This window comes from Oryzias melastigma, unplaced genomic scaffold, assembly GCF_002922805.2.
Source record: "Oryzias melastigma strain HK-1 unplaced genomic scaffold, ASM292280v2 sc00259, whole genome shotgun sequence".
NCBI lineage: Eukaryota > Metazoa > Chordata > Actinopteri > Beloniformes > Adrianichthyidae > Oryzias > Oryzias melastigma.
The window spans coordinates 395,074-411,680 of NW_023416893.1; the positions used below are offsets into that span (position 1 = coordinate 395,074).

The 16,607-nt window shown below is 39.7% G+C and overlaps 1 protein-coding gene across 1 annotated transcript in view; it reads right to left on the minus strand.

Moving 5' to 3' along the window:
• LOC112138700 (vacuole membrane protein 1) overlaps positions 1-16,172 on the minus strand; it is a 41,851-nt gene extending 25,679 nt beyond the window's left edge. Inside the window, exons 1-2 of the mRNA XM_024261307.2 lie at positions 15,924-16,172; positions 8,845-8,976 (exon numbers count right to left, since the gene is read on the minus strand). Coding sequence (XP_024117075.2) covers positions 8,845-8,976; positions 15,924-16,001 — 210 coding nt within the window. The 5' untranslated portion in view covers positions 16,002-16,172. The remainder of the gene's footprint in view (positions 1-8,844; positions 8,977-15,923) is intronic.
• Positions 16,173-16,607: the final 435 nt, after the last annotated feature.

The window sequence follows — 16,607 nt, forward strand, 5'->3', positions numbered from 1 at the left end:
ACAACAGAGAAGCTTCTTTTTTGTCTCCTCCTCATCTCAAAAGCATGCAGTGAACACTATGATGAGAAACCTCTTTATTTAGGACGTCAGTGGGATTTTTTATTAAATGCTGTCTTTAAAATCTGAATGAATTTGAACAAAACTAGTTGTTATAAAGAGTTGTTTGCCAAATTCAAAGGTTTAGGATACAATGGTTCAGAATTTTTCATTAATTAAATCTGCAAAATTTTCAATAACTTAGAGGAATGAATTAACTTTTTCTGTATCATAGAAACTTTTGTGTCTCCTTAAACAGTTGATCATGATTTTTTGTACAGTGTCCTAATGAAAAATTCATGCTCAAAAAAAAAAAAATTAAAGAATCACAATGTTTGAATTATATTTTTGCTTTATTTTCCTTTTTTCAAGCAGAATCAAAACTGAAAAGTTTTGTCCCTTTTTCATCTGTAAAGCATGCCCGACACTATACTGAGAAATCTCTTTATTTAGGATTTGATCAACACTTTTACTGAACAAACGTACAGATTTTTTTCTTCGTTCTAGAGGGATTCAACGCAGACACAAAGCAGGCAGCGACAAGACCCTGTGATCTCTTTGGAAAAATGAATGTGTCAGACCAGGAAAAATCTATGTGCCTCCTATACACAAGTCAACACCCACGCATGTATTTTTTCTGCCTCTCTCGCTCTCTCTACTTTCTTTTTTTCTGAATGAAAATCTTTCACTGGGATGACACACGTCTCTGGAGCGAGCTCGCCGACACGGAGACGGCTAAAGTTCATCTCTGAGCGCCTGACAAGCCCGCGCCGTCTGCCGCAGGAAGTGGAGCGATTAAGAACTCCTGATGCAACGACAGTTTACAGTCTCCTTCTTAAGGAAGGATGGGAGACGCTGGTTCAGCTCCGTCCGTGAGTGTAAACGCACAAACGCAACTGCACCCCTGAGTCCACGTTGACAAATTCTTTAACAAGCTGCGGTTAAAGGGAAGCTGGTTTTACTCTGACTCACCCCCCTCCTTTCAAACAGTTTACTGGAAATAAAAAGGGAGGAGGAGGGAGGGGGCACTTTCAGAGAAGTCACGTGACGGGGCCGGGCAAACCGCAGCACAGAGAGTCTTTGAGTGCAGTGGGCCAGGCTGGGGGGGGGCAGGCACACGCCCAGAGCAGATGGCCCTGATTTGAGTTACAGGAGATACAATCCTGGGAGTTGGCAATCAAGAATTCACAGTCTGTTAACCCTTTCCGTTCCAGATTAGGAAAGCAAAACATAATACATTGTGAGCCAGGAAGTAGCCACGTCCACGGAGGGGATGATTGCTGTCAGCACCGGGGGTGGAGGGGGCTCCTCTCCCAAGAGAACAGATTTAAGAGGGAAAAAATAGAGCTGATGTTCATGACATCAATGTCCGAAGCCGTTAGAAAAGCATGACTTCATTAGCCCTGAATAGGACTCTTGAATGAAAGAGGAAAAACCCCAGAGGGGCTTTGCTGCCTGAATCACGTGCAGTAGTGCCAGGAAGCTGGCGCACGAGGGCTGGAAGAAATACCACCGGGCTGGGTCAAACTGCTGCCACCTACAGACCTTTGTGACGAGGTGATGGAAACAGTCTTCATCTTCAGAGAGCTCCCCGGACAACAGCATGAGGGGGGCTGCATAGACCACAGAGGGTCACATCCTTGATCACCAAACTTAACTACTTCCTGTCTAATGCACAGCGATCCAAAGATAACACTCTTTCTTCATTCCAATCTCAGCTCAGTCTGTTTCCACTTTGATTCCAAGCTGATAAGTTTGTGTTTACGATGTGAAGACCCAGTGAAAGTTCAGCAGGTAAGAGCTGGACAGGTGGTGAAGGATCTCCAACAGGGTGAATAAAAGAAGCACAAAACCACAGAAGAGGGGGGTGATCTGGAGGTCAGAACAGGTGGTGCATCTGCATCTGGATGCTGTTCAAACTCAGCCCTTATCACGAACATTCACGTGCACTCAACTGCACAACAGAGACAATGAGGTGCAAGAGAGCAACGCTGTGGAATACAGCAGAGAGAAAAATGCATCAGAGAAAAGCAGCAGCGGTGTTCCTCCCAGTCGGAAAGGAAGCAGGCAAACCAGACGTCTGCGTCTCTGTCCACGTGTGTGGAGAAATGTGAGTTCCCTTCAGCTGGTCATCCAGAAAAAGATTAGCTTCCATATTACATCTTCTGTGTGTCTCGATGTTCGCCTCCTCCATCTCAAAGTGCCTCTTTATGTTGTGTGGAAAGCACCTCTGTGTCTGTAAATGATGTCACAGCGCTCTCTCTCCTCACTCACGTGGTGGGAGCGCCGTGGCGGATGTTTTGGTGCCGCCGGCACAGCTGTCCACCGCTTTCACAGCAGATCTTACAGCAGGTGCCGCGTCTGCAGCTGTCCTGTCCTGTTCTGGTTCAGTTCATCCTCTGGACCAAATATGACCCTATGTGTGGGATTCCATGGGCTTTTACTTTGAAAATCAAAATGGAAGGGATGCCTTAGAAACCATGTTTTCAGTACTACAGCTCGCCAGCGTTTTACCTGTAAGGTAAGTGACTAAATGGTCACTTCAGGAATCAAGCTGAGGCAGAAACGCCTGTTGATGATAGATGTAAGAAAATAGAAGAACTATGATCATTAACGGATGTGACTAAAGGTAATGATGACATCATATGTCATGGTTAAGAACAACTGCATGATGGTTCAGAAATTGATATATTCTATTCAATCTTTGTTCGACATGAAGGAAAGCGTCGGCTGGACATCGTGCCACTTCCAACTGTGTGAATAAGTTGTAATCTTGGACTATCTTTTGCTGGTGTTTCCATCCTCCTGCAAATGCTGCTAATGTTGTCCTCTGATCCGTGCTCTTGACTAAACAGAAAAGTGTTTAACATATTATTCATTGAAGATTGCACTGTTGCCGTTTTGAACATGTTCTTGTGGCATTTTTCTGATGACGAAGTTCATATATGATGAGAAATAACCTCCAAATTGCATTTCTTACTATTGTTTTATTCAAATCATGAATCAGGAGCAGAAGAAAAAATGCTGTTTGAAAAAGATCGTATTTGTGACGTAGGAAATCCGCTGGGGAGACAACATCTCTGCCGTTGAAAAAGCAGTTAGAAAAATCTTGTAGCTGTGAGGGAGGAGCTACAATCTGATCAGAACTGGGTAGAAATGATATTGCTCGGCGTTTATGCTGCACTGCTAATGTTAGCTTGAGGTTGTGAGGAGCTGTGTAGATGGGGGGGGGTGCAAACAAATTGGATGATGGGAAGTGTGGGCAGGCTTACTCTCCTCCACATCTCAGAGGTGGATTTCTAATAAACTCCAGCTGTTCTGCAGAAACTATGTCCTACAATACGATACAGATATTTGTATTTTGCCTAAAAACAGCATCATTGTGGTTAAAAGAGCACTAAGAACACAATAGATCAACAGAAGATCGGAGTGGGATTTTAAGGCATGCCAAGTGCTGAGTTGCAGAGACAGACGATAAGAACAAGGAGAGCAGCAATACTCCATCGATCAATCACACCCCTGCAGTTCAGGGTGAAGGCATTTGTATTTGAGCAAAGAAAATGCAGAATGACTGTGAGAAAGCTGTTTCTCACAATGAACATAATTTCACAGGACAATACAAAGAAGTCAGAATATGGGTGGGCGCTGCGTTCAGGGGCTCTCTCCTCTCTGTTGCTCGTCGTAATCCCTAACCCTGAAGGCATCAGCTGAGGCCACACCTTGTCATCGCAGTAACTGTGCTTCTAATTGTGACTTCAATGTCAAATCATACAATAATGGATGTAAGGGAATGTTTGGAAATGAACTGCTTCCAGTCTGCAGCAGGCCAGATAAAGATGAGTATGGATTGTACACGTTCACCAGTGACACAGCTCTTGTTTACCATCTGTTATAGTTGTAGCATTAAAAGGCATTTTGTCCTCTGTAGCTTGTGACAGACTTCCACTTCATCTTAAAGACGTGAGTTTTTGTATTGCTTTGATAGAACATTAGTTTTTCTGTGCTGAAGTAAACTAAAGCACAAAACTATGTTTCTAGTCCCTTTAAGTAGGCAAATTGGTTTATATGAGATGACAGGGACTGACTAACGATAAGGGCCCTCATGAAGGTCAGAGGTCATGCTCGTTTAGGAGTCACAAAGATTTATACCCAACTTTACTGAGTTTTCAGGCTGATTTCAGGTGTAAACATCATTGAAATGTCACACTCACATTTAAACATTTTGCAAACTCTTCTTCCAAGGTGACTTGAAAATGAGATACGTAACATGTGAAAACTGATTACAGCGTCATCCGATTCTAAGTGTAGTGAAAAATTTTAGCTGCACGAAAAGTCAAGGAGTAGAAAGAAGGAAAGACAAGAAGAAGTGTGCTGTTTTCAGATGGTAACAATGAGATGGGTCCATGCTAAAGAGGACAAGCACTTGCAGAAGAAGAGAGGTTGCTTGAGCTGAAAAAGGAAAGTTTGTTTTTTCTGACGGTCTGTGAAAGGAAGAGATGTTATCTTTTAAGTTATGCTGGTTGTCACAGACATTACACAGAACATCCAAAGTTGATGGTAAAGAATGTGTTTCATAGGAGGACGGGAAGAAAGATCTCATCCATTCACAGATGTCTGGCAAGAAAAAAAAGTGGTGTGTCATCAGCAAGGAAATGGTGAAGATATGATGGAGGGGTGTGGCATGAGCGGACAAGAGACGGAGGGCACGAACAGAGCCATGTTGGACACCTCAGAGGGAGGGTCTCTCTCCCTGTCAGGATAGTTAGCTCAGAATATAAAGTTCACACAGATAAAATATTTAAGGTGGTCCAGAAGTCTTTCAGAAAAGGTCATTTGTTAGTGTAGAAAGAATGATTTGTTGATTCAGGGGGTTGAAGGTTTCTGAAAGGTTAAGTCGTGCTGGAACAGATTTTACTAAAGGTCTTTCTCAACAGGGAAGACGGTTCTTTCTGTGAAATATTGACATCTAAATTGTAAAGTTTCAGGAAAAGAGATGAGTGGATTTCAATGGGATTTTCCCCCTGGCTAGATAAGAGTTAAATAAAATGAAATGATAAATAAAAAAAGAGTATGTGGGTGTGAATTTGTGTCCCTGCAATAAATGAGCAAACTCTTTAGGGCCAACCCCTCATTTGCTAACAAGTAATTGGGATAGGCTCCAGCAACCCTGTGATGGGTTGATGGAATTTTCACATTGTCTGTATGTATGTGTGATAATATTTACAGATAAAATTGTTGAGAAAATTGTGTCATTAGTTCCTTTGACAGTAGTAAACATAAACAACAACAATGTCACACACAAAAAGTCAACACGATCAAAATGTTCATGGAATGATTGCAGAGGAGCAAATTCAAACTGGAAATATTTTTTTTAGAAATCTTAAATATTTTTTCATTTGTTCAGTGTAGTCACTTTTTATTATTATTTGTTCCTGCCTAAAGAAAGAAAAAAGTTTTTAAATTTGGAATTTTCTGAACTATGTGAAACCTTCTCATTGTGAGCCAAAACACATACTGTAAACAGCCGGAATCGCCCTCTACACCACTCAGAAAGGACAGCATCTATTTGTTTGGTCCTGTCTGCACGTGGAGGAGAGAGTCCCAAACCATTTACAGATGCAGTTGTTTCATTGCTCTTGGCCTGTCTGTCTGTCTGGAAGATCAAGAATCAATGCTAGAGAGTACTGGACAGACGGCTGAGATGAAGTCACGTTTCCTTCATTCCTGCCTCCTCCCTTCACTGGTTAAAAACATAAACATTTTCAGTGTGCTGTCAGGATCTGTGATAAGAAAAGGACATTTCCTAATGAAGCCCACAAATGACGAAAGCATTTCACTCGAATGCATCACTACTGTTCTCTCCATCAAGTGTTGTGAAAGCACAATCTGGCCATGAACCGTTGGGAAAGCGAGGTGTGGCTCTCACACTGACTAGGATGCTTGGTAAATCCAACCCATCACTGGATACTGGTGTAGATAACAAAAAAAATGAAACCACAAACTTACACTTTTGTACTCCCAAAGAAGTTGGGCTTCTGTGTTTTATTATTCCTGTGTTGTTAACTGAACACAATTTAAGCTCAAACATTAAACTGGCTGCTAATGTTGTCCTCTGGTCTGTGGAATTATTGTCAGTAATGGATGATGAAACAAAGTCCATTAAAACATCTCCATAGTGCAGCAAAAACTGAATGCTTTTGGATATTTTCTTTGAAACATATTTGATGATATTTAGTAATAGAAATACAAACAATGTCGCTGAATTAAACATAGATAATATTAATATCAGAAGAGTAAAAGAAGTAAAATTTTAGGAGTTATTATAGACGAAGAGTTATCTTGGAAATCACAAATTAACAAAGTCAAATCCAAAATAGCAAAAGCAATTGCTGTACTACACAAAGTAAAATGGTTCTCAGACAGTAATTCATTATATCTATTATATAACTCCTTGATAATGTCATGTCATATCTGAACTATTGTATAGAAATTTGGGGTACAACTTATAAAACAAATATTCATCCAATCTACATATTACAAAAAAAAGCAATAAGAATTATTACAAAAAGTAATCATAGGGACCATCTAATACATTATTTATTGAATTAAAACTATTAAAACTTTACGATCTTATAAACTTGAATATTTTGACATTTATGTATAAAGTAAATATGAAATGCCTTCCTCCTAATTTAATGAAAAGATACATGAAAAGAAAAAGTAAATTTAATCTAAAAGGACATGAAATATTTGTGAAACCACAACACAGAATTCTGCTAAAAGAACGATGTGTATCAGTATGTGGAGTTAATAAATGGAATAAATTCAGCGTGGAAATAAAAAATGCTACAACTTTATCAAGTTTTAAAGACCACATTAAAAACAGTATTATCAACGACTATAGAACTATCTAATACAGATAACAATTACTCATCCCAGAGGTATGATGTTCATTTCACACTGGTTGATGTTGTAATTATAAGATTTTGTTTTTTTCTTTCCCAATCCTCTCTTATTGTATAATGAACCGGCCGAATGCTTGTGTATCTGTTTCTTTCTTTTTTTTTTAATTGATTGATTTATTGATTGTTAAAAGGGGCAGCAAAATAAGTTTTTCTTCTTTCTGTCCCCTTTTCATTTTTTTCTCCTTTTCTATCATGCTTGAGTTTACAACTCGGGTTTATATTGTATGTCTTTATTAATGAATAAAAATGAAAAAAAAACAGTAATAAATTAAAACAGTTTGTAATGAATTACGACTTTTATAAAATACTTTAGAAATTATAATAAACAACAACTAAAATTAAAGTATTAAAAGAGATAAATGAGATCTTAAAGACCCACTCCAATAAAAATGGTGTTTTTAACATGTTCTTGTTGCATTTTTCTCATGAAAGAGAAGGTAAAAAAAGAAAAATTGTCAAATCATTGGGACCAATCTGACGGAGACAATAGCATTGTAAAAAAACACAGTAGGCGCACTGCAATATAGGGCGTGCCGCACATTTTGGAGAAAATCTGAGATGTTTATGCGCGCCTTATGGTCGTGAAAATACGGTTAAGATGTCGGAGTGAGACTTGAACCCTCTGGAACCGACGGACGTCCTCAGGCGTCTTGCTGTTCAGCAGTAAGATCAACGTGACAAAACTCGGTCTAAAATGAACTTTAACTTTTTCTATGTTCTGTTACTGATATTTTATTGAATTAAAGGGAGAATATGGCCCTTATTTGTAGTTTTTGGACAAAATCATTTTTTTATTTTAATAAATGAGGTGGAAGACAAACTTCGATCTGACGGCCTCAATGCAGGGGTGCGTGCCCTTGATGGGGGGGTGGAGCCAAACGGAGCTGTCCGCCATTAGAAATCCCATAAGGAGGAAACCAATAATAACTTTATTTTGGGATTGGGTCAGACTTGAGTTTACTAAAACCTCTGGCATCGTCAAATAATCACAGAAACTCTGCATTTCTCCCGCCCACCGCCGTTAAGAGAGGCGAGCAACGAGGACGGACACGCCCACACCTGAGAGCAGATTCCAGCCGAGCAGACCTGAAATCCAGCTGGATCAAACTCTCTAAAACCTTTTTATTATTCCTCACAAACACAACAAGGAGAAAGTATGAGAAAAAAGCAAAAGCTGAAAAAATAGAATAAAAAAGAAAAAACTGAGACAGCAGTGCTCTTAGGAGAGAAATTCTTATTTTTTGGACTGCCAGAAGCTGAAACCACACAGTCAGACTGATCACAGCATAAGAAAGGTCACATCATCGACCTGTGAGGTCTGTGATGTTCTTCTATCAACACAAACTCTTCATATGTGGCCCAGATAAGGAATTTGGGAATTGTTCATTATTTTCATTCAAAAATGTGTTGATTAGTTTGTAGACTTTTTTTTTAATTATTATTAAATTACACCTAAAACCTTCATTCTATGTTGTAAAAACATTTTTTAAACATTTTTGGGTTTCCACAGCAAAATGAATCCCAGTTTTGCTGACGAAATGTTCTGTTTTTACATGATTTTATGTCTAGTGTGTGAATACAACATGGAAAATGCAAAATAAAGGTAATGTTTCAAAGTAGAGGTTGTGCTGGTTAGAATGATTACAAAATAAGGAGCAAGTAGTCTTTCAAATTGAAAATACAGAGGTCAATTCAAAAGTAGACAAAAACTGAGTTTTAGGCTGTAGGTTTCAGAGGGTCAACAAAATGAGAATAAAAAAGAAGACATGAAGAGGTTGATATAACAGAATGATAGGGATGTAAGGGGATGAAGGAGAAGGTGTGGGTTAAAGCATGACTTCACCTGTGAGGCTTCAGTCTGGTCAAGCATCTCTTCAAACCTTTGGTACTCCTCGTCATCAGGATCAACACCTGACAGCCGTGCTGCTCGTGCCATGAAGTAGGGAGGGAGTTCTCCTATGGCTGTACCGGCACCCTGCACACACACACATTTATGACCAATGTTTTATCCCAGGTGACATAAAAAGTCATGACTGCAATCATATGAACTACTAGGACCTAATGTCTCTGTATGAAGATGGCATGTTCATTGAAACTGAGCTTCATGTCATATTCTATTTCCTGTTGTTTTAAGTGAACAGATATGGACTCAGGTAACCAGTTGCTTTATGAAGATATGTTGTTTTTAGCTCTACCCTTGTTGTTATTTTCCCAGGATATGGTGTCACAGAATTTGGATAGCTCCATGACTGTACTGTATATAAGAACCAGACTGACTAAAATCCAAAAATTTTCTTTTTCTTTTCTTTCTTTTATATTTTTTTATAGAGGGAATCTTCTCGTCTGGAATCTAGAGAACCTCCCGGGCCAGCAGCACCACCACAGGGGCCCCAACGCCAGAGAGCAGGGAGGCACAGAAGCACGGAGGATAGCACCCCGGCGCACCAGGGGGCCACATCCACGGAAAGCCCCCTCAGCCCCAGACAAGCCACCCGGGAGTTCTGGCAATCCACCGACCCCAGGCATGTGCCAGGGTCTCCGAAGGGAGCCCCACCCCACGTAAGGCAGGGCCCCCCACCCCCACCCAAGAGGAGGACGCCTAAAAGAAGTGGGGTCCCCGAAGAGTGTTGTAAACATTACCCGACCAGGCCCACCTACTGATGGAATATTGGAGGGGCCCAGTACTCCAGAACAAGGACCAGAACCCGCACCACTGAGACAGGGACTCCCCCAGGCTCAGATCTGATGTGGTCCCCAGCTCATGGTCTTATCAGAGAGTTCAGGGATCCCTCTCCCCGTGTGGAGGTCCGGGAAGCCAGCATCCAAGGGACACACACGGCCGTCATTGCAGAGGGCCCGGTTCCCCCCACCAGGGATGGAGTAAGGGACACAAGATGAGAGGTCCCACCTTCCCTGCCTTTAAATTCATTCAAATGTTTTGCTCAATGGTCACATATAAAGTCCTTCAAAAAACTAAGTAGACTGCTTTTTCATGCACATACATGAATGTTACTCTAGTATGAATTACATCCAACATAAAACTGTGTATAACCACTAGGTTTGTCGTTGCTTATATATTTGCTTATGCAGGTTTATGCTGAACTTAAAGCCATTTTTGTTAGCGGAGGAAAAACCAGAGGAAAAATTTGGACGACTGTCCAAACTCGTACTTTTTTTTTTTTTAAAGAATATTTATATTTTCAAATATTGCAGCATTTCAATTAAAAATAGAACATTTAACACTCGTTTTTGGGGGTTGGAGTTTGTCCTGTGATCCAAAGTGTAGTTTGAATCGTGCCTGTGGGTGTGACACCTAAAAGTGTTATTTCATACTCACAATACAGCTAAATAATGGTTTTAGTTTTATCATTTGGACCTTTAGTTTTTGTGAGCAGTAATGTTATTAAAAAAAAAAAAGATTATATCGTTTAAAGATGTAAAAGCATTTAGAAGTTTTAGACAGTTTCATTTTAATGGTGAAAAAATGAAAAAATACACATTTCAGACCTGATCCTGTGTTTCTTGTAACATATTTACATATTCATTTACTAAATGCTGATCAATAAGTGCATTAATTAAGATTCTGCTTCCTGTGCGCGGGTGTTAGAGCTGCTTCTCTGGCAGGGCTGCTTTAGGAAAGATGTTTCTCCAGGAAGGTAAGAGGATGAGGCATGGAGAATGGAAGATGAGAGCACACGCTCTAGATTTGCTAAACTACACCACTGGGACTTCTTAAAAACACTATGAAGGGTGCTCTGCATGCAAACTGTGGGTATGAATCTACACTTCAGCCAATTAAAAGAGCCTAAAATGGCCTCATGACTCTCTGTACAACACTCTGTAAGGCTTTGGGGTGTTGAACCACAAACTGATCTCTAAACAGGGCTATGACTGGAGCTCACTGCTTCACCACACACCAGGTCAAAGAGAAGATTTCACACATTCAGGTGTGACAACTAATAGGGCTTTTAACAGAATATCTTTAACACACAAAATAATAATAAACTTTGTTCATTAAAAAATATTTTAAAGAAAAGGCAACCTTGATTTTGAGATTTTTCATTAGATTTATCAGCTTTTATCGTTGTTTGAAGCCCATTAATCAAGATTTCTTTATTTCTGGATATATTTTGGAATTGCCTGTACAAATGCATTTAGAATTCCGTATTCTGTATGTGAAGAAACCAATTTATAAAACTGAGCTACTTCCCTGGTATGAGAAACAGGAACTGTGGTTATTTAACAAAAAACAACTGTTTCAGGTTAAACTAGTTTTACATCATAAAAAAGTGTGGAGAACAGTAGAGGAAAATTTGGTTGCAACCACAGACCTCTGACTAGATACAGTGATTTTTTTTCAGTTAGAATGCTAGTGTGCCAACTAGATTTGTGTAACCATACTTGCAGGGTTCTCAAAGCTGGAATATTTTCATTTGAAATTGCAATCTTTTTCTGTCTGTTCACAAATACTGTAATACAGTAAGCCAATCACAAGGTCAGATTGTACTCTAAACTGAACAAATCAACCAACCAGAAGAAGCCTGGATGTGTGTGTCTGTGTGAATGTGTGCGGGGGTGTGTGAAGGTGTGTGTAGGTGGTGGTGTTGGGGGGGTCACCAGCTTGCTTCAGACAAGTTGGGGTGTAGATAAAAAAAAATGGTTTCTAATTAAGCCGTTGTTTATGCAGAAGGAAAATATTTCCCAAATGACAATCACAAAACAGCTTTGCTTGGCCCCACAAAACACACTTTCTTTTGCTATAAATTTACCAACATAGAAGATGTTACCATGGAGCAAACATCCAAATAAGCCTATGCTGCTTGAAGCTAATTGTGCAATTGGATCACTTAAAAACAATAAAACAGGAAGGGATTTACAAGAGCGAAAACCCCCCAGATTTCTAAAGGATCATGGCCACATTACCACACGAGTACAGTGTAGGTGAAAAGCCTCACTCTTCCTCTAACCAGCAGCACTGCCAACAAAGCTTGTAGATGTAAAGACCTGTGTGTGATTGAAGACAGATTAAAGGAAAACAAGAAAGCGGAAGTTATTTGAGGCAAAATAATTCTTTGGAATTTTGGCTGAAGTTGTTTAAGTTCCTCCACCAAAACCCCTGAGCAGGATAGGGAGTGAGGAGGTGAGGGTTACACACCTAATTATCATCACCACCAAGCAGTGCTTTGCTTTCAGCACCTTCATGTTTTCAGGCACATGATGGAGGAGTGGTTGAGAATATAAAGTTACAGGGAGTTGCAGTCATACGTGTGATTTCAGGCCTCGTTTAATCCCTCCACTCAGAGTCAGCGATAAAAACTGAAGCTGATCTTCTCTCGTCCAGGTGAGACACAGCTCACAGCATCAGGCTTCATGTGGTGTTACAGCATAAGTAATCACAGGCAAATTACTTGCTGCAGGAGCGCTGAGTCAGAACATCAAAACACGATTCGCAGGTAGTTAGCAACCGTGGCGCAACAACAAGCCCAAACAGTGGTTCTCTAGAGGAGGTTTGATCCCCAGATCTGGCAGGCTGCGCCTTTAATATGGACACCATGTTCTCTTGTTAGCACTCTGCTCTTTGATGAAACGTGCCAGATTTCTCCTCATAATGGAGACGTGTTTTAATCTCCCTGGCAGCTGCTCCACTCAAAAGCCTCTGTTTGTGAGCATGCGGCTGTGAGTGATTGTGCAACGGTCAATGAAATATGTCCACCTGCACAGTGGCCGTGGTTGAAAATGGGCCACTTAAAGGATCTGCTGCGAGGGATTTCAATAGGAGACAAAGACAAGAAGAAAGGAGGAGAGAGAAAGTCCAGGGGGGGGGATGTTCCTCCATAAGCAGAAAAGAGGCAGAAGGAGGGGAGATGCTGGCCTTAAAAATCCATCTGCAGCAAGCGTCTCTGGCAAAGCCTCGTAGATGGTTGCGATCCAGGTGGACTGTAGTTGTCAAAACCAGACCCACAAAAAGACTTTGATGACACCCAAGAAACTAACATGCAAACTATGTGATCCTTGCTAACATTTCAAACATTGTTTCCAGATATTCAAGTCTTTGACCAGGTTTGAGGTTCTTCTAACTTATATTTTCTCTTCACCTTTACACGTTTATTTTTTTAAATCAGCAGAGTGGAGAATTTTTCATCTATAAATTGCTGGGATCTAAAGAATAGGAAATTATTATTAAAATGAGTCCAAATCCTTTTGCTCCTAACTCTTAACAATATAAAAACTTGATTCTAGACCCCAAAAAACTCAAATTGCTAAAGGTAAAAAGAAACACTGCAATTTTTTGTTTAATTTTAGGGATTTTATTTTACAGTGCAATAAATGTTACAAGTTACACTGATGTTCATTGTCATTATATTGGAAACCAAAATTTGACTGAAGTTACAGAATTAACTGCTAGTTTCAGATTTATTTTGATAATGTTTGAGATGGACCAGCTTGTTTGAAGATGTTTTGATATTATTTTTTTTAATGATATAATATTAATTCTTAAAAAGACCATTTATCTGACTCTATTAGCAGATTTTTTGGGGGGGTATTTATAGGGCCGGGAATCGATTTAAAAACAATAACTAATCTGAAGAAAAATGAATCACATTTTTTTTGTTGTTACAGTATTTGCCAGCCACTTATTATCTGCAAATAATCATAATATGAAACCACACAGAAAATTCCATCACCACCGTTAACCCACACCTTTCTCCTTCATCCCCTTACATCCCTATCATTCTGTTATATCAACCTCTTCATCATGTCTTCTTCTTTCTCAGATCTCTGTTAGTATTTTCATTTCAAAATGTGTTGATTAATTTATTGACTAAATTTGCTCTTGTTTTTTTTTTTTATTAAATTATACCTAAAACCTTCATTCTATGTTGCTGAACATTTTTGGGGTTTCCACAGCAAAATGATTACCATTTTTCCAGATGGAATTTTCTGTTTTTACATGATTTTATGTATAGTGTTTGAATACAACATGGAAAAATGAATAAATAAAGATAGTGTGACTTGGGAGAGATTGTGCTGATTAAAATGATACCAAATAAGCAGCAGGTAGTCCTTCAAATTGAAAATACAGAAAGTTCAAACGGAGACAAAAACTGAGTTTTAGACTGTAGGTTTCAGAGGGTTAATCATGCGCGTTAATGCTTTTTTTAACATTTCCGAGTATTTCTCCTTTTAAATCAATCAAACTGTCTTGGACAGACTCTGTTTGAATGAATGATCTTCTTTCCATCAACAGCTCTGCTGCACATGCACTAAACCCTCATCTGTTCCTAGTGTCTAGTTCAGGTTCTGGAGAAGAGAAGATGGTATCTTCACATTGACTGCAGTCAAATGAGCCGCCGTTCACATTTCTGTGGTCAAATCAGCATCACTGGATTTTTGGTGTGAGTTTCATCCAATACTTACGGTAGCAGGACTGAGAACGCTGGAAAATCTCCACCAGACTCCACGGAGCTTCTTGATGTGACCACGGAAATGTGAACGGCGGCTCATTTGACCGCAGTTGGAAAGGATTGTAAATCAATGAAAGAGCATTTTGATGTTAGCTTTGATTATTTTATCAAGAACTCTGAGAAACCAATGATTGAATGTATTGATCACAGCAACGTCAATAAACATGGGAGAACAAAAGCCACGCCCCCTCAGAGGAGATTTTGGAAACAGAGGCTTCAGATCAACATGAAAAATGGCTTTTTAAGACATTTAGGTTGTGGGATTTTGGTTAAAATTATCATAATCATAACTAAAACACTACTGGGAATGTTTTTTTTTAATGGTCCTAGGAGGACTTTAAAGAAATTCTGTCAATGGGGTCAAAATGTTGCCTGATTTCTAAGGGGCCTGTTTTTTCAGTGTGTCCAGTAAATGTAGCACATGCGTAAGTCTTCAACTCCAAGGAAGCATAAAAACTATTTACAGTACAGAGTAGTCTGTCTGGTTCCTGTAAAGACCCAGCAGTAAAGAAGTAACTAAAGACGTGTATTTCCCCTTCTGCTCTATATCTTCCACATTATCAGCAACAGGGAAGTAAGTAACAAAGCATAATGGGAAAATGGTCAAATAAGAGATCTGCAAAGTTCTGTTTTGTCAACGCTTTGTTTATGATGAAGTAAAGGTAATCAGGCAATAAAGAGGAGCATATGAGACCAGAAAATAAGTTGTAAAGAGAGCAGGCAGTGGAGTGGAATCACAGATATTGTTCTTTTTTTGTGTGTAGTATCGTGGTTTCATCGTATTTCCAGTGAAACACTTTTGAGTCATCAATAAACCACCTTAACCCGAAACCAGAGGTACGTCAGACTGCTGTCTGACCAAGTTCAAGCTTTCAGATCTGCTGCTTAACTAATGTTAAGCTCACCAGCAAATGTTTCATGTTTGTCAATGAAGAAGGGATAATAATGATTTGGCTCAGAAAAAAAAGTTGCAGACTAAAAATATTTGAAGTTTGACACCACTGAAACAGTTTGGGGAAATTCAGTGCAAGGAACTGGGGTTTTTCGAGTAAATGACTTATCACTGTGCACATTTGCACCTCATGCAAATTACAGACACGTCTTGTTCCTTGAGAAGACTGCCAAAGCACACAAACACACACACATAAAAAAACATGCAAACTGGGGTGATAAAATAAATACTAGACTTACAAAGACTGTAAAATACCCAAACGAATGATGGCATCATTTGTAGAAAGGTAGTCAATTATAAATATTAGTACCAGCTTGTATAAACATGCCCCATCCCTTTAAAAGCTTTCAATTACAGTTTATCTTCAAAGCATTCCTTTCCAAACTGCATGGTCATAAAATACACTGTAACCTTTAGAGACTTAGAGGTAAGCACTGACTGTTTGAAGCTCTTCTTGACCCACATTTTTACTTTCAGTAGCTTTTACCTGTTACAGTGACTCACCCACATACAGGCTTCCAGGCGGACTTTAGAAATGATGGTCCAAACGGAGACACTCCCCTGAAGGGCCGCTGATCCCATCGCCCCTTCCACCCCCACAGCCTCCACGCCCACCTGCTCTGGATCTAAGCTAGTTGCTGTGACTTCCTGTTGGGGACACACGATTTGGTCCGGATAGGGAGGCTCTGGGAAATCCACAGAGCCGCATTCATAGGCTGCCAGGGTGACTGATGCGATGTGTGGTCCCTGCAGAAACAGAGAAGGCAGGCGTGAAGAAAGACAGAAAGTGCATGGGAAGACAAAAGGGAGAACAGAGTAAGAAAAAAACGGAGTGGGGTGAGTTTCCCTTTTTGAAGTCAGTGGAAGACCCCTTCATTATTAGCACAGGTTGAAAGTGAGTCAAAAAAGGACTTCTGTGTCATAAGTAAATAAGTCCTACACTTTTGTTTTCATATTTACTGCAAAATATGACCGTTTTATGAGGCTTCTATCAAGCATGAGTTCAAACGACTGTCAGGAGATAATTAAAATCCACAGTGAGATTACATTAAGCAAAGATTAGTCATAGAATCAGCATAAAAAAGAGCAAAAAGCCCTAGACAGAAGAAGAGAGTGTGGCAACATTTTCAATTTACAAAAAGCTGTACAGTTCAGCAAATAGCAACTATGCTTTTGTCAGCCATAGAC